At 43.7% G+C, this 19360-nt stretch overlaps 1 protein-coding gene across 2 annotated transcripts in view; it reads left to right on the forward strand.

Annotated features, from left to right (window-relative positions):
• LOC147018083 (uncharacterized) overlaps nt 1-19360 on the forward strand; it is a 357617-nt gene that overhangs the window by 127790 nt on the left and 210467 nt on the right. For both annotated transcript variants that reach the window (XR_015062269.1, XM_085897420.1), the window contains exons 31-32: nt 159-185; nt 18695-18751. Coding sequence is in view for 1 of the 2 variants with exons in the window: in XM_085897420.1 (XP_085753546.1) it covers nt 159-185; nt 18695-18751 (84 nt within the window). In the remaining variant the exon portion in view is untranslated. The remainder of the gene's footprint in view (nt 1-158; nt 186-18694; nt 18752-19360) is intronic.

Raw genomic sequence — 19360 nt, forward strand, 5'->3', positions numbered from 1 at the left:
ATAGTTTAGCATCCGCCAGCGTTTTACATACATTTTGAGACCTTGCCATATGCTGGCTAAAACGTCAAGGTGTGACAGGGCCCTAAACTCCAACAATGTTTACATTGAAATATTTTGATAACTTAAGAAACTGTCACTTTTTCCTGCTTTTCATCCAGGGTGAACCTGGAGAGACGGGACTCCGGGTGAGTGAATTTCTCTTAAACACCTGCTTGGAACATTTTACTTATTTACAAACACATGAAGGATGGTTGAGAAGTCTGCAGAACAAGTTGATGGTTGTTTTCAGGATTTTCCTTTGAATAGATTACAAAGTCCTGTTCATACCTTGCTTGATGCCTCCTGCTTCATGGATCAGTGCACCATGCATTTCTTGTATGTAGAGAATCCAGCTGAATTAATACCTTCAACCAGGGTTCTCAACCTATTTACCACAGTGGATTACACCTGTAGCTGATCTTGATGTGTTTTGTGGGCCACACCCACACAACCAACTTCCTGTGTATTGATTTGAAAATGTTTTGTATCTGTTATCTGACAGTAATGTCAACACTGGAAAATATCTATCAAGCACATTTTAAATGAACAAACTAAGTCTGAGTACATTAACTGTTAAAATTTATCTGGTTTGAGACTTGCATTAGTGGGAGATCTGGCAATTCCCTTTGTTCGAAGCAGTTTTTTTTTTTAAACTGGATGTCAATTGGGCCACAGGTTGAGAACCACTGCCTTAGGGTATGAATGTATCAACAACTATATGTATGGATTGTTTGGATAGTGAAAGCGTTTAGCTTAGATTATGGTTGCAAAATTGGCAAGACATTTTTGAAATAGGTGCGAATTACTGAAGCATAATGTGTAGTTAAGACTTCTGTTAGACCATATTACACATGAATCAGTTACCAACATCAAAGTCATAGGGAGAATATAGCAGCCGATGAATCTGGAAAGTCGCATTACATTTTGAAGACAAAATTCACATTATGTTTAGAAGGCAAATGTAATTGTGTATGAGATCATCTCAGATAAACTTCTAAGCCTGATGCATCCCATGAAATATATGTGCACATGATGCTTGGAAACATTTGTAAGAAGCTATCAATATATTATTTATTTATCCTGGAAACACCTGCCCCAGGAGCATTGGCAAGTTGTCTCCAGGTGGGATTATTTTATTTTTTACCCTGGGTACTACCAACACGTGTACAAAATTTGGTGGAGATCGGGTGAAAATTGTAAGTTGCCCCACCCCTCACAGCGGGGGGGGGGGGAGAGGAGTCTCCTTATGCCGATGACCTGACCCTGGGTACTACCAACATGTACACGCAAAATTTGGATGGAGATGAAAAAAAATGGAGATCGGACTAACCCTGGTTTTTCCTGCAAGAAGCACCCGCTCCCTACGGGGCCATCAAGGGGGTCATGTTATTATATTAATGCCTAATTTACTCCAAGGGGTCTCAGAATTACACACCCAAAAAATGGTTGCGATTGGTTCAGCCGTTTTTGCAGTACCTGGGAACAGACAGACGGACGGACGGACGGACATTTGGTGAATTATAGTAAGACTAGAAGCACCCGCTCCCTATGGGAGTCATCAAGGGGGTCATGTTATTATATTTATGCCTATTTTACTCCAAGGGGTCTCAGGATTACATACCCCAAAAATGGTTGCCATTGGTTCAGCCGTTTTTGTGGTACCTGGGAACAGACAGACGGACAGACGGTGAATTATAGTAAGATGATTTTCAGATGTACATACATACATACATACATACATCCATACATACATCCATACATAAATACATACACACACGTACAGAGAATTGTCTTATTTAATGTAGTGGTATTATGTAGGCAAAAATGGTGGAATTTTTAGGCTTTCCGATACCCACCACTTTCCCATTCTCTTATACCATGTACATTCACTTTTACTCTTACCTTTACTTTGTTCCATCTTCCTCCACAGTTCCACCACTCTTTATTTTCTATTACATCTTGCTTTTCCATGATCCTCGCTCTTGCAGAGAGAGAAAATACTTCCTTTTCTTAAGTTTCTCCATTTCTGTTTTCTTCATTTAGCCCTCACTACATTTTCCCCATCCATCCATCCATTGGGTCCATACTCTGTGCAGAGCGTTGGTGCTGTCTAAGCAGTCTCCTTGGCTATTGCACACAATCCTGGACGGGTCGCCACTCCGACACAGGATACCAGCATGCTGGTACTCATTTTGCCGACCTTGGAAGGATGACAGGCAGAGTCAACCCCACCTGGTATTAATTCAACATCTGAGTGGGGTTTGAACTCAGGATCATAGGATCCAAAGCCCACCACCATAACCATTAAGCCAACACCAGGCATACATTTTCCCCACTTAAGTAATATGTAGATTGTAGATTGTAGATTACGAGTTATGAGCTTATGGCTCTTTTTGACACTATTATCCCATGAATGATTTATTTGTATGTTGGCAGACAAAAAAAGTTGAAGAATGGAAAGTTTTAAAAAGTATGTTGGAATCAGTGTACATAGAACATGACTCTCTTAACTTATGAACTGGCTATCAAGCTATCATTCAAATTGTAAATCAACTACTAATTTATGTGAATAAATCTGAAGATGCATCTTCTTGTGACCAAATGCATGAGAAATGGTCAACTGTAACAGGCTTTTGAACCATACGTAGGAAGCAGTCAGTTAAATGCACAGTACTTTTGGAGAAATTACTTATTGAAGGTAAACGATGAAAATTAATATCGAGACAACCTAGATTGGAAAGTAATGTACCAGCTGTTTGGGTTCAGTGAGTTTCTTACATGAGAAAGTCTGATTCCATTCGTACATTTAACATAGCTCACATGGATGAATTAAACACCCAGGCTTTATCATGTTTGCCTTCTTGACAAAACTGTATGTCATGCATGGACAAACCATTTGAACGTCCTTGTTTGACTTTTTACTCGAACAGCAAATACAAAACACTAAATATGGGTTCATCCTCTGATGACCACAATGCCTTCTTCTTCTTCGAAGCTTTTCGGCCACTCGGATCTGCCTTCCTCATAACCCCTCTGTCCTCCACATCTTCCTCTCTCAATCCCACACTCTTCAAATCTCTTTCCACAACCTCCCTCCACCTAATCTATGTTGTCAGGTCAGGTCAGGTATGGGAGCATGTGCCAGAACAGCACGTCGCTGCGTCCACTTTCCACCGGTACTCCAGGGGCCTCCGTCTGGCCATCCCCCAGGCAGATGCCAGGCCCATCCCCATCTCCTTGAGATGATGGTCAACCTGTTGCAACCATGAGGCAAGTGGTCGACCCACTGGCCTCCTCCACTCATGAGACTCCCTCGCTGAGAGAATCTGGTGAGCAGGATCAGAGTCAGGAAAACGAGCCACATGTCCATACAGCCGCAACTGACGCTCACGGACTATGCAGGTAACAAATCTCATCCGAGTCTCTCTCAGCAACCGCTCGTTGGACACAAAATCCGACCAGCGATAGCCAAGGATTCTCCGAAGAGACCTGGTACCAAAGGAATTAAGTCTCCGTCTCAGATCCTTGGTCAGAGTCCAAGTCTCGCACCCATAGAGCAAGACTGGAAGTACCAAGGACCTGAAGACTCGGACTTTCGTCCTCCCACACAGGTACCGGCAGCGCCACACCCCATGATCCAGTGAATCCATGACTCCCCAGGCCCGACCCAGACGTCTATTGACCTCTGACTCGCAGCCAGCAGAGACATGAATATCACTGCCAAGGTAAGTGAATCTCTCCACGATCTCAACATCCTCACCACAAACAGACACAGACAGGACAGCAGCATCCAAGATGTCACCGAAAGCCTGGATCTTAGTTTTGACCCAAGAAACCCGTAATCCCAACGGCTCCGACTCCTCATTCAGCACCTCGAGGGCCCCCAAGAGGATGTCTAAAGTCTCCGCAAAGATGACTGCATCATCTGCAAAGTCAAGGTCCGAGATCTTGACATTCCCAAATGACGCACCGCAACTTGATCTCTCCGTCATCCTCCTTAGAATCCAGTCCATACAAGTGCTGAAAAGTGTGGGGGCAAGTACACATCCCTGACGAACTCCAGTAACAACTGGAAATAAGTCAGAGATGGTACCACCACACTTCACAGCACTCTCAGTACCAGAGTAGAGTTCAGACATCAGATCGATCAGTTTTGGTGGCACCCCACGAAGACCAAGAATCCTCCAGAGGACATCCCGATTCACTGAATCGAACGCTTTACAGAGATCAACATAGGCTGCAAGCAGCCCTTGCCGAAACTCTCGTCTGCGTTCGGTGAGGACACGAAGTGCAAGGATACGGTCAATCGTTGACCTCTTTGGTGTAAAGCCTGACTGCTCTGGACGCTGGTGCTCAAGCAGATGGTGGCGAACCCTATCGAGAATTATCCGAGCAAAGACCTTGCCCGGCACTGAGAGCAGCGTCACCCCTCGGTAGTTGTTGCAGTCTTGGCGATCACCCTTCCCTTTCCAGAGAGGGACAACAAGGCCCCTCTTCCAGTCAGTTGGGATGATGCCTGTGTTCCAGGCAGAGCACAAAACTGCATGCAATGACACGAGTGCAGCATTACCACCAGCCTTGAGAAGTTCGGCATGGATGCCACAGATCCCTGGAGCTTTGCCCTGTTTCAACTGGTTCACCGCAGCCCGTGTTTCCACAAGCGTAGGTGGACCACAGTTGATTCGAGGGTCAGCAACAGGGATTGTAACACCCTTGACGTCCAACTCGACAGTTGGGGGATCAGCCTGGTACAACCGCTCAAAGTAACCGGCCCAGCGGGCCTTCACTTCAGACTCCTCTGTCAAGAGTCTACCACTCTCTGCTCGAACTGTAGTGCTCCGAGGGATGGGCTTGGATGAACGTAATGCGCGAATTCCCCTGTAAGCGGGACGAGAATCACCTGTCCACAGGTGATGCTCTACCCCCTCACAGATTCCTCGCACATAGGCCTCCTTGTCCACCCTCAGTGCACGTACAGTTTTACGCCTCAGCTCCCTGAACAGCTCAGCTCTGCCATTCAGCCTGGCCCTGCGACTCTGGTCAATGGTATCCAGTGTCCCTTGAGAGACAAAATTCTTCTTTGCCCTGCGGTGAGCTCCAAGGCATCCACCGGCAACATCAAGGACGGTGATCTTGAAGGCGCTCCACAACTCTTCTCTTGTTGTTGTCCTCTTGATCTTTTCCTCTATGTTGTTGTCCTCTATGTTGTCCTCTTGATCTTTTCCCTCAAATTGGCTCATTTCATGCTTTATTGATTCATTCTTCATCCTTTTCATCCATCATGTGTCCAAACCACCACAACCTAGTCTCTCTAATCCTTTCTGTAATTCAACTCCAGCTCTCTTGCCTATCTTATCATTCCTCAACCGCTCTCTTAGTGAAACTCTAAAAATCCACGGCAGCATTCTCATCGATGTCCTCTCACATTGACTGAGATTCTCCAAATAGTTTAACAAAAAACATGTCACGGAATTACATACGCTGGACAGTTGGTTTTAAATTCAATCGATCTCCCTTGGAATTACATTAGCTATTATATCTGCAACTAAATGTATTGTGAAGAATTGAAACAATCTGACTGATTCATAAATTTGTCATTAACATTTCCCCAAATTATAACTCCGGATCAATAGTGTAACAAAGTTACATCCTCAATGTCTGGTGGAGTTTATTTTAAAAGTATTTTTTGCGTACAGAAGTAAAGGTTCGTGGGTTTGATGAGGTTGAAAATTCGATAAACTTGAAAACATGTTTTATGACAGTGGTCCCCAACCTTTACTACTCTTTGGGCAACAATATTTAAAGAAAACATAAAGCAGGTGACATCTTCCTTCCTATCCCTGTCCTCAACACAACGCAACTGCAGAAAGCTAAACACAGGGTGGGGCATTTATATCTGACGGTTTTATTATCCTTGTAACTTTTTTCTTTCTAAACCAAATTAAACAAAATTTCTACACAACATAGGCACATATGTTAAGTTTTAAAAAATCAATTTTCATTCTGTATTTCTTAAAAATTACATCAGACAAATGGACCCCTTTCGAATTCGTGCATTCACGACAGCGGATCATCATATTGTTCATTACCGCAAGCAATGTCTCTTGATCAATGGAGCGGATGGTTGCAGTGATGTTTGCCTTCAATTCATTGATCGATGTTGGATGTTCCTTATTCCATCCCATCGGAAGAAATCTGCTGGAGTTAAATCTGCCAAATCAAAATGTGCCTCATCATTCTGTCATGACGACCTTGTTTGTGAAATTGGCATGCTCAGTGCAATTAGAAAAAACTTCAAAATTAACAATCAACAAAAAAATGCTCATTGCATTTATAGTGCTCCATCATTAAAAACTTTCAAGTATTATCTGTAAAACAAAGAAACAATAATTAGTTATGCCAAAACTGCTTCCATCTAGAAAGATTGCAAATGTGTCAGCTATAAATGCGACTGGAAGCCCTGTACAAAACACGTCTCATAATCTAAATATAATACAACTTAACACGGGCTTAAAATGTACTTTTATATTTGCTTAGCAACTGAAAGACAGCATTTGTAACTGTCCCTTTAACAAACCACATTCCGACACAGGCTATACATTTTTTTTATGTCGTGTGAAAAAGCAGTTTGAGGTCGGAGTTGCTTTGCCACTTGTGTACTTTGAATTGGCCAGTTGGAGCTGCAAAGCAAATGAAAGATTTTTCATTGTTGTTCGATCTGATTTAAACACCATGAATGATTATTAATTGTTGGCACAAGTCCTGAAACGCATTGCTGTTTTAAATCACCCATTGGATAATATTACTTTACAGTATGGTATATATATATATATATATATATATATATATATATATATATATATATATATATATATATATATATATATATATATATATATATATATAAAATTGAGATTGCGCGGTATGACGATGATGCAGGTATTTTGAAAAAAGTGCACAAGTGGTAAAAAAAAAAATTAACTATATACAGTACAGGATATAACTAAACTGTGTTACAAGAGATAAAGAATTTCTCACTGAGAAAAACGTAAACCACTGGGTATAATAACATTAATTTTAGTTCCGATTAATTCAGTGTATTAGACCCACTGAAATGGTCTAAAAATAGTGCTTTAAAAAAAACCCAGAATAATGCAATACCGCACTCCATTAAAAGCATGTACTTCAAATAAAAATTGTTGAATACTCACCTCGAGTGTGAAATGTAACACCGCATATGCTCTGTTAGCTTCTCAGAGCCTGGGCCGTACTTGTTTACAGCCAACTTCATGCAGTCGTTGAGATGAGTATCAGTGAAGCGGGATCTGTACTTTGAGTTCAGGTATTTCATTGCAAAAAAAGACGCCTCACACAGATACATCGATCTCAAGAAAGCACTCATGCAAGGATCCACTTCTTTTAAAAGGGGGTACTTTTGTTTCTGCACGAGTGCCCAAAATTATTTGTCAGATGATCGGGATGTCGGTTGCAAATCATTCTGAAAGGGAATTATTTTCGTCTCTAGCTCAGCATTGTCACGTTTCACAACGTTTGCTATCTTGGCTGCAGTTTCACTGTTATCAGTGTCTGCAAAATGGTTCTGAAGGTAAATGACTATGGGCTCTACATGTCTCAATTCATCAAATTGTCTTTCAGTCTTCTTAAATTTTAAAAAATATGTTCAGCGTTGGTTCTCCTGTTGAATGACGCGAGTTCTTCCTGCCTCTTTTGTAGGTCTGAAAAGTGAGTGAATCCTCCCTTCCTCATTTCAGCTCTCCACCTTGGAACACATTTACCGATTCAACCAATTGTCAGATTTTTGAACTTCATGGTTAACAGTGTTAAGTTTGGAAGTCAAATCAGTCAAAACACCAAGTCAATTAGCCATCGTTGATCACCGAGCTCCTGGCAGTGTTGATTTCTCTTCCAAAAAACATTTTGTTTATGGAACGAGTTCCTGGAAACACTCAAATATTTCCCTTGCTGAGCCATCACATTTCTGAATGCAAAATAAGATCCCAGTATTGAGCATCAAGTTCACATAGGAGTTCTTGAATAGCCTGTGTTGCAGTGCCTTGCCTCGGATTGAGTTGCCAATCTTCATAATCACACTCAAGACATGCTGAAAATTAAGCACTTTTTCACACAAAACCTGCAGATGGATGATGCAGTGGTGGTTGGGCAAATCAGGGAAGTCATGGTCGTTTTTGCACATGGCAATAAAGGCAATCTTCATTCTGAGCATTGCGGGTGCACTGTCAGTTGTAATTACCACAATTTCTTGCAGTGGGGCACCGATCTCTTGGAAGAAATGCTGACAAGCCTGATAAATATCTTCACCATGTGTATTGCCAGTCAGTGGTACAACTGCCAGCATGTCTTCTTTCACACTATAATCGCCAAAAACAGCCCTGACAAAAAATGCACAATTGAGCTGCGTCACATACATCTGTTGATTTGTCAACTTGGATAATGAAGATTTCACAATGAATGAAATCCTCCTTTAGCATGCAGGTGACATTTTTCGACATTGCTTCTGTTCTCCTCATAACTGAGTTTCTCGATAGCTAAATCTCTTTAATGGCAGACATACTTTCCAACTGATTTTAGAAGTCTTGAAATAACATTTCAGAAGCGGTTAGGATAGCTTCCTTAATTACCTCACCATCTTCAAGGGGCTTCTTGTTCTTTGCAAGTATGTACGCATTCTTAAATTAAGCAGCCGTAGCTTCTTTACACTTACTGACATGTTTCTTGAAAATAGATTGTTGGGAGATCAGACGTGACTTCAGTTCTCTAACTTTTACTTTCCCCGGGTTACTTTTTGGAGGGTACTCACTTGCAATCCTCTTGTGGTGTGTGATGAAATGTCATTCTATGTTGATTCTCTTTGCTACACTTACATGTCCATGACAAGTTAAGCACACACTCTGTCTGTTGGAGATTGTAAAGAAAAAATACTCTTCTTTCCACTCATCTTTAAAGTTGGTAGCAAATGTTCTAAACTGCTTTTGTGGAGGTCCTGTCTTGAGTTCCGATATTCTAAGAATTAAAATAAAAGAAATCTCTCCATAGATAAAAAAAATATATATATATATTGTTACGTTTCAGGGGGGGTATGCATTCAAAGGGTAATTAGGATGTTTAATTAGGTATGCCATGCTGTTCGAGTTTACCAGGATCTCGATGTAATAGGTAGCAATTCAGTGGTGATAAGTTGTCTAGTAAATGTTCATTTCTTCAAGGGGGAAATGATAATTGTCACGTAATTAGATAGGGACACGGGATAAGGTAAGGGTGTCTGCGTAAACCCCTTTAGTAGTCCCTGGAGGCTGGCCGTGACGTCACAGGACAGGGCTGCGGATGGCTCCGCCCCGTGATCACGATTGGCGGAAGGCGACGGCGGTGGGCCAATAAAACGGCTCGATTGGAAGTGACGAGGATGGGAGGATAAAAAGGTTCTGTTCGGGGTCGAAAAGGAAAAGGAAGAGGAAGAAGATCGAGACAAAAAGATCGTGTTTTTTTTGGTGGGGAGGCTGTTGCGCGGAGAGCGTGCTTGTTGTTGTGCTCATTCGATCGTGTTCTTCATCGTGTCTTGGAGCCTTGCTGAGCCTCGTGCCTCACCTTGGTTGGCTCTGGGGTTCTGCTGACTCGGAGTATGGGGTCGAACGGCGGGCGGACCTGCCTCCCTCTCCTGCTCGCAACTTGGCGCCAGAACTGGTTCCCTGGCGGCTGTGAGCGGACTTGGGCCAAGACCAGGAGGTCGACAGCACCACGGTTTCTCCTGCCCCCCCCCCCCTGACGAGAGCAAGGCCAGCTCGTCCGATGCCGATCCAGGGACAGTTGCGTCCACACCACGGTCCAGCCTGACCACCAGAAATAGCTACGTTTTGTGTGTGTGTGTGTGTGTGTGTGTGTGTGTGTGTGTGTGTGTGTGTGTGTGTGTGTGTGTGTGTGTGTGTGTGTGTGTGTGTGTGTGTGTGTGTGTGTGTGTGTGTGTGTGTGTGCTTGGCGCGTTAGAGGGTTTGAGAACTGTATATTCATTGGAATTGTCTGTGTTTTTCCCCATGCCCGATCCCACACCATCCCGTCGAATCGCCCCGGATCCCTTTTCTTGCCGAGTCTTGTTATTTCCGGTTAATAGTAAAAACGAATAAACATCATCAACTCAGTGAAAAGTGACTCGTGCCACCTTCCTCGTCCCGTTTGCGGTAGAGCGATTAGAACCGCCATGTTTGGGTTATAAATAAATAAACCGCCTCCATCGTTTCGGCTCATTCTACGTTGGCGGGACTGTTCAAGTCCCGTGGACGTCACATTGTTGTCAGGGTGTTGGATGTTCGAACCCCTCTAAATTATATACCAAGATTAAAATCTCGCCACGAATTGGAATATAAAATCATTACAGAAAAGCGCGCGAGCGCGGGAAAATTTTGGCGGGATTTTTCAAATTTAAATTAATTGGCGGCAAATGGGACTTCTGCACCATGGCGGATGTGCAGATGTTTGAGGAGGAAGGCCACGTGTCTGGCAGCGAGTCGGGGGAAGAGGGGAGAGACGGGGGTAGGGTTGGAACCTCCCCCATTCCGAGCGTGGACCGTGCTTCATCGCCCGTAACGGAGCCGGCAGCACCGGAAACCGGCACGATGACGATCTGGACAATGTTGGAACGTTTAATGAGTGCAATTACAGCACAGGGGGCAAAAATGACGGCACAGGGGGCACAAATGGCAGAAATGACGGCAAAGGGGGCAGAGATGGTGGATCGATTGGGGGTAATGGGGGAACAGTTGAGTGCACGGATTGATTTAATGAGGGATGAATTGGGGGAAAAGATGGAGAAAATGAAAACTGAGATGCAGGAGTGTGTGGATGTTAAATTGGGAGAAATACAAAGTAAATTCGAGGATAGATTGGAGGAAACAAAAGTAGAAATTACATTGGAGGGGGAAAATATACGAAAAAAATTGGTAGATAAAATTGATGCAACGAACATTCGGGTTGATAAAGTGGATGAAAGCCTGGAACGTCATCGTGCCTGTGTGGATGCTCATATGCAGCTGCAAGTAGAAGAGTGGAGAGAGCTGAGGAAGCAAGGGATGAATTTGGCGGAGGAGGTAAAAGGATTGGAGGCTCGTTTGGACGAACAAGATTAAATTATGAGCCAAGATGAAGTCTTGGATAAAGGCCTGGTAGAGCCGTCTTTTGTAAGTAGAGTGTCCGGGTTGGTTGAGGAGCAGCTACAAACTCGCGACGGAGCCTTGGAGGAGGTTGTGCGGGCCCAGAAGATTCTGCGGGAAGAGGTGAATCGGTCCATTCAACGTTTGGAACATGAAGCAAAATTGACCCATGAGACCCTCACCACAAAACATCTTTGGCCACAGTGGGCTCCGAAATTGGATACGCAGCCACAAGGGTGTTTGATCCCTGGGCTGGATTCGGACAAGGGAGAAACTGAGAAGCGGGCCACCGTAAAAGTGATCCCCCTGGTAAATTTCGACGGGTCAGGGAGCCTTGAAGCTTTTCTGACGCAATTTGAGTGTATTTCCCGACTAAACGGGTGGAATGAGCGGGAACGTACAGGGAATTTGGTGGCAACGTTGCGGGGACCAGCCGCAGACGTGTTAAACGTGATCGCGGAAGGGATGTTGACTAGCTCCCACATTTGCGAGGCGTTGAGCCGTCGGTTTGGGTTCGCGGCAAACTGTGATCTGGTGCGGGCCCAGCTCCAGCACCGCAGATTAAAGCCGGATGAGACAGTGCAGGACCTGGTGCAGGACATTTACCAATCAGTCAGGATCGCGTATCGGGACCTTACAGTGGAGGCATGGGACAGACTGGCACTAGAGAAATTTTTAGCTGCTCTTCCTGACCCTGAGGTCCGAGCGCTAGTGGAGTTACAGGATCCACCCACCGTTCACCGAGCGGCCGAGTGCGCGGCCAGGCTGGCCTCGTGGAGTCGGCCGGGTCGGGTTCCAGAGAGGCCATCGGTGACGGTCCGACAGGCGGAGATCCAGGATCAGGGAGGGGGGCTGGGAGAAATTGGCATTACCCAAATGTTTCAGGAAATTTGCCAGAAACTGTCAAGTTTGATAAAGGGTAATCCGGTAGTTAGTGCGCCAAAGCGGCGGGGTCCAGCCCAGCCAATAGAGCAATTCGATTATGGCCGAGGGGGTCCGGAACCGGAAGAGACATTTCACCGATACTCACGGGGGCCTTTTATGGGGAGTTGTTTCCGGTGCTGGCAAAGAGGACACATGCAACGATATTGCCGGTACCCGGCGATGGAGGGGCCCTCCAATAGACTTTTAGACTCGGAGAGGGTGAATCCTCCTGCTGAACTGCCAGGTCTATCCGAGATGCCCTTTCATAGGTCGGGTCCGGAGATCACTGTCGGGGGTCGGGGAGACTAGATTGGGCTGAGCATATACGGCCATGCTCGGCTGCTGAGATTGTGGCGAAGTGCCCTTCTTTGGTGAAAAAAATGAATTGTGGGAAAATTGGCATGGGTTTGTAAGTTCTGCTGGGTTTTAGAGTGACAATCGGGACAGTGGGTAATTGGTAACAAAGCGGGCACAAGTGGCTGTCCAATGGCTGGTGCGTGGATCGGGTGAGAAGTGCTGTGTGAGTTGCTTCAAGTTAAGAAGTGAAATGTATGGTACACACATTGATTTTTATTGGACATGGTGTGGTAACAGGGAAGGTCATGGTCGGCGAAGTGTTAGAAATGCAGGTGTCACATGTAAGGCCGATGGGGTGGGGGAGTCATGTGGGTTTTGTGGGTGGGGATGATGTGCTTGTCCACAGGGATTGCTGAAGCTCACGGTGAGCGTGAATTGCGACCCCTTCAAGGAGATTCACCACCTGGTGGCTAATGGTGACAGTGTCTGGAGGCAACTGGGAGAGGGTCTGGTTGGGCGACCAAGGCGGGTCGGACCTTGGCGACCCAGGAAGGCCAGAGGAGCCAGTGAGACCCCTTCCAGAGTGTTGTACGGGATTAGAGCTGATGGCTACCAGGGGGGAGGGAATCAAAGGGAGCGGGGCGGAGAAACGTCCGGGTTGGACTAAAGCTTACCTGTGGGCATGGTTGCACCTGAGATGCCCCCATCATCTTGTGGTAACCCACCCCACGGCCATGATGGGATTCAGCCTGCATGATTAAAATGAGGACCATGACCTAGAAATGTGATGATGACCATGGTGTGAGTGTTGTGAAGATGTGTGAGTCCCACTCGATCCCGCACAACTTGACATGTGCAGCAAGGGCATGAGGTCCGCATAATTTTGGGGCAAGCAAATTTGAAAATTGGCTCCCCAGGTAATGCTGGGTCTATTAGCATCCACTGGGGGAGGCGGTCATGTGTAAATATCCTGTGAATAGTGTCGTTAAGGCTTAGAGTAGGAATGTAAAGTATAAGTGTTGTGTTTTTGTGAAACCTTTTGTTTCCCCTCCCCAGATCACTGGAAGAGTGTTGGGCAAGAGCGATATTCCAGAAGATGGAGTGCAACTTCGCTCAGTGCTCTCATGTGATAAAATAAAAATAAAAATAAAAAAACGAATGATTGTTTAGGCGAGGATAAGGCCATAAGCTGCGGTACCAGAGGAGGGGGCAGTGTTACGTTTGAGGGGGGGTATGCATTCAAAGGGTAATTAGGATATTTAATTAGGTATGCCATGCTGTTCGAGTTTACCAGGATCTCGATGTAATAAGTAGCAATTCAGTGGTGATAAGTACATTAAGCAGGATAAGTAAGTTAGCTGCGACTCGCTGCCCATTGCCCCACCTACTTTATTTCGTTAGGTTAATTAGGTGTGAGTCAGTAAGTGTTAAGGCTGGTACGGTAGCGCCTGTGATATACCTTGCAGGAGCTGCGGTACCAGAGGAGGGGGCAGTGTTACGTTTGAGGGGGGGTATGCATTCAAAGGGTAATTAGGATATTTAATTAGGTATGCCATGCTGTTCGAGTTTACCAGGATCTCGATGTAATAAGTAGCAATTCAGTGGTGATAAGTGTCTAGTAAATGGTCATTTCTTCAAGGGGGAAATGATAATTGTCACGTAATTAGATAGGGACACGGGATAGGGTAAGGGTGTCTGCGTAAACCCCTTTTAGTAGTCCCTGGAGGCTGGCCGTGACGTCACAGGACAGGGCTGCGGATGGCTCCGCCCCGTGATCACGATTGGCGGAAGGCGACGGCGGTGGGCCAATAAAACGGCTCGATTGGAAGTGACGAGGACGGGAGGATAAAAAGATTCTGTTCGGGGTCGAAAAGGAAAAGGAAGAGGAAGAAGATCGGGACAAAAAGATCGTGTTTTTTTTGGTGTGGAGGTTGTTGCGCGGAGAGCGTGCTTGTTGTTGTGCTCATTCGATCGTGTTCTTCATCGTGTCTTGGAGCCTTGCTGAGCCTCGTGCCTCACCTTGGTTGGCTCTGGGGTTCTGCTGACTCGGAGTATGGGGTCGAACGGCGGGCGGACCTGCCTCCCTCTCCTGCTCGCAACTTGGCGCCAGAACTGGTTCCCTGGCGGCCGTGAGCGGACTTGGGCCAAGACCAGGAGGTCGACAGCACCACGGTTTCTCCTACCCCCCTGACGAGAGCAAGGCCAGCTCGTCCGACGCCGATCCAGGGACTTTAGTCCAACCCGGACGATCCACACCATGGTCCAGCCTGACCACCAGAAATAGCTACGTTTTGTGTGTGTGTGTGTGTGTGTGTGTGTGTGTGTGTGTGTGTGTGTGTGTGTGTGTGTGTGTGTGTGTGTGTGTGTGTGTGTGTGTGTGTGTGTGTGTGTGTGTGTGTGTGTGTGTGTGTGTGTGTGTGTGTGTGTGTGTGTGCTTGGCGCCTTAGAGGGTTTGAGATCTGTATATTCATTGGAATTGTCTGTGTTTTTCCCCATGCCCGATCCCACACCATCCCGTCAAATCGCCCCGGATCCCTCTTCTTGCCGAGTCTTGTTATTTCCGGTTAATAGGAAAAACAAATAAACATCATCAACTCAGTGAAAAGTGACTCGTGCCACCTTCCTCGTCCCGTTTGCGGTAGAGCGATTAGAACCGCCATGTTTGGGTTATAAATAAATAAACCGCCTCCATCGTTTCGGCTCATTCTATGTTGGCGGGACTGTTCAAGTCCCGTGGACGTCACAATATATATGAGTGTCAGCCTACTCGCACACGAATCCCTTCACCATGGGGGAGACATGAACACCAAATGTGACGTTTCAATTTCAATCCAGCTATTATGATGGGTTGCATAAATCGCTTGACATTCAAACTGCTGTCTGGGGGGAGGATGGTACAGCTCACAAGGGATTATGACGTAATATTTTCCTTTTTTTTTCATAATATTTTTATAGATCTTTTTGAGATTGGAATAAAATATTAGCGATGTGGTTCCACGGTTCAGATATAATTATATTATTTCTACATTGTGAGAACAACTAAAGTTTGCTATGCATACATGCCAATATTATGCTGGACTGGACAGGTGAGAGCTTGAGTTACACAACATGAGCATTTTTGTACATCACTCCTTCCAAATTCCATATCCAGGCGATGCAGGACATCATCGCTGGGCACCGAAGGGAGTACGCAGTTTTTACTCCGTTTGTTTGTTTCTTTTCTTGTTTGTCCGGGCGATATCTCAGCCATTCTTTGAGATAGTAAGCTGAAATTTGGGGACAAAAGTGACGATGTGCTTTGGAAAAAACGGTGTTTTAAATATTTTTTTTTATCAATCAATGGATTAATTACTTAATTATTATCGATTTATTAATTACATATAAATTTGGTTTCTCATCTGGGCACTAACTTTCTCAGGCACCTTTTGAGCTCAGAAACTGATATTTGGACATGACAGTGAACAAGTGATTTGGCTAAAAAGGGTATTTTTCATTTATTGATTAATCAATAAATCGATGAAGTATTTTCTTTCTTGCTTGTCCGGGCGATATCTCAGCCATCCTTTGAGCTAGGAAGCTGAAATTTAGGGACAAAAGTGAAGATGCGCTTTGGCAAAAACACGATTTTTTATTTTTTGATTAATCAATGAATTGATTAATTACTTAAATATTATCGATTTATTCATTACTTATTTATTTTATTTCCCACCCTGGCAATATCTCAGGCACCTTTTGAGCTAGTAAGCTGATATTTGGACATGACAGTGACCAAGTGATTTAGCTACAAAGGGTATTTTTGATTTATTGATTCATCAATTAATTATTTATTTATTGGATTAATTATTTAATTTTCACAAAGTTACAGATTCAGATGAAACAGTGGTGGTTTAGATGTGCTCTTATCCAATGGATTAAGAAATTCATTATTTTATGATTATTATTTATTTATTTCAATTATGCACTTAATCAACGAATCAATCAATTATTGTACACCACTCCCTCCCAATTCCGTCTCCATGTGCTGCTTTGAGGCATCGCCGGCGCTGAAGGTTCCCCACTGATGTCGCGCACTGGAGGATTTGTTATTTATTTATTTGGCATGAGGGTAGTGTACTTTGAATGCACCTCGACGTGTTCATTTCTATGTCCCATTTGAAACGTTAGGAAATTTGTGGTGGATGTTAGTTATTGTGTATTTAATATTTTGCTGTCTGAGTTTGAATAGCTATCACATTTTTTACTCTTAATTATCAATTTGGGACAAAATTGTTGATAAGTATTAATAAGCTTCATATTACATCTTTGTTGTAACTTTGGTGCATGTGTTTGCCTTCCATGTTGTAACTAACTCCCTTGTATGATTTTTGCCTTCATTTATGCACCAAGCTTTAAAATAGAGCATCACCTCCCGCATGTATATTTAATGGTGTCTCACAGATTTATATTATACATTAAATTACCTGTGCATCCACATGATGCACTCACAGGCTGCATGGTTAATGCTTTGTTTTCAAAACATTAAAGCATTACCAATTGTCAGTGCTAGAGATAGGGAAGTAAAGCTAAATAGGCCTCTAAAGTACCACAGAAATGTTTAATTAAGCTTCAAAAACTTCTTTTTTTGTATACACAGTCAAGACTGGTTCAAGAGCTACAACACAGAATGAATCAGGACATAACCTACCAAAAGGAACAGCAGGAGAAGGCGGAAACACCAACAGCATGGCGGAGGTAGAAAATAGGCAGAGACAGACAAAAGGTAATGATGAGGGGTAGGAGAGAATGCAAGGGGCAGACAAGATGGATACAGAAGTAAAATTTTGGGAAGGGTGGAGGGTCGTTTAACAGGTGTAGAAAAGATCATGGTTTTGGATGGTGAATGACGAGATGGCGGTGAACAGCTGTATTGGAGACCTGGAGGGAAGAATGAGATTGAAGAGAGTCGAGAAATTGGTTCCACAAGTGGAGGAAAAAGATGAATAAATGAGTGGAGGTGAGCAGTAGTTCTGGATTTTGGCAGTTTTACTAGAAGGCGGTTGCTGGTGGACCACGTGCATCCTGCACATATACCTGGGGAGGGCAGAGGGTGCAAAATGAGAAAGGTGGAAGAAGACAGTGACCATCGACCTGTTGGCAATGGCGAAGTGATAGGTCCATAGCCTCAGCTTCATCGTGAGAGATTCCAATGATCTTGAAGGCCTTGATTCCAATGATCTTGAAGACCTTCCTGATATGTAACTTACTGAATCCTTTGTACATTATTTTTGAGCACCATAAACTTAACAGGATTATTTACAACAATCTTCAAGCTTCCGAATAGATTTGCATAAGTTTGAGCTGACTTAAAACAGCCTTAAGATTATCTCAAAAATGCACATATCATTGAAATTATTATTCCTCACAAATATATCTTTGTACCTTCTTGAAAGAACTGGAGAGTACATAGAACACCTGAAAACACAGTCTTGCAAAAATGCACATGGGAGGTGTCTTTTAAACTCCTGCTTTGCATTTCTGAGCACAATCTATATTTCCGAGCATGAGCCGCAATTTTGTCTGAATCTCGATATTCCCAATGCTGAGACCACGAGCGGTCAATTTGTTTGGTCGAGTTGGCGTCAAATTGCGTTTTATCCAAGTACTGCTAAACTGGAGGTTTTTGGAAGTGACAAGAAGGCGATTTCTGTTCTGCAGTGTTCACGTATATAATTCAATTGAAACTAATAAAAAAAGGTTTTAAAGGCTGTTGAAAAATTTTTTTTTCCAGAAGTTTACCATCATTGATGCATTGTCTTGTACACCACCTTATTTAACATGTTAAAGTAGTTATTTGTGCCTGTTGTTTTGTCCTTTATGACATCCCTAAGTAAGTTTCCTGATTGGAATGATTTTCAATTTTGTTTGACTGCCAGACAGACAGACTAAAAAAATTATCTCACCCCTCTCTGTGCATGCATCCTCGAGATGAGACACCACACAATTTGCCAACTTCAGAACCAAAGTACTGCTAAACTGCAAGTTGGTGTTCCAATTCATGTTCCGATTCGTGTCCTCCAGTGTTCAAGATATAATGTTCATTTGAAATCAAGTTGTTCCTCGATCATAAACTAATGTCAAAACTCTATAGACAGACAGACAAAGTAAACCAATTGCTTAACCACACTTTTCACTTCGCATGTGCTTCAAATTGCACATTTGTCACACGCTTTATATGTTTAATTTTTTTATTGGTGTATCTATGTGGTTGTGTACAGGGTTACCCTGGTGAGGACTTACGTGGAGATGGGGGCATAGGAGACCCCGGGCCTCAGGTGAGTTGGCAAAGTATTCATTGCAGAAGAAAGATAAACTATGAGATTTGAGCAATGGCTATTTAAATCTATTTAACCCCAACCCTAACACCAGCCTCGGTGGCATAATGGTGAGAACATCCGCTCTCAGTCTGGGAGGTTGGCAATTTTAACCATGGTTGAGTCATACCATACTTAAAAAAATGGTATGTGCTGCTTTCTTTCTTGATACTTAGCATTTAAAAGGATAAGAGCACGAGAAGCAGCTAAAACTTGGAAATAATAGCGCAAGCTTTGGTGGGCCTAATAATCTCCTCCATGTGTCAAAATTCCTTGAAAGGAAACCCATATTGTACAAGTAATAAAAAAAAATTAAATGTAAAAGGATGTTGGGATGGCATGCCAAAAAGTATGTAAACAAGGGAGGGGTGTTCACAATAAATTATCACTTTCAGTAGGATCCCATCATAATAGTCAAAAGGTTTAATGGTCTGAAAGGTATATAGTTCAATTTGAAATGTCGAGACATAGTCATGGTGCAATAATAAGTAATTAATACATACACTCACAGTCCAATACTATGTTATTGAAAAGTTCATAGAAGTACAGTACAGTCCTCACATTAAAATA

The sequence above is a fragment of the Eptatretus burgeri genome, chromosome 10 (genome assembly GCF_056783735.1).
Source record: "Eptatretus burgeri isolate ZD-2024b chromosome 10, Ebu_testis_v1, whole genome shotgun sequence".
NCBI lineage: Eukaryota > Metazoa > Chordata > Myxini > Myxiniformes > Myxinidae > Eptatretus > Eptatretus burgeri.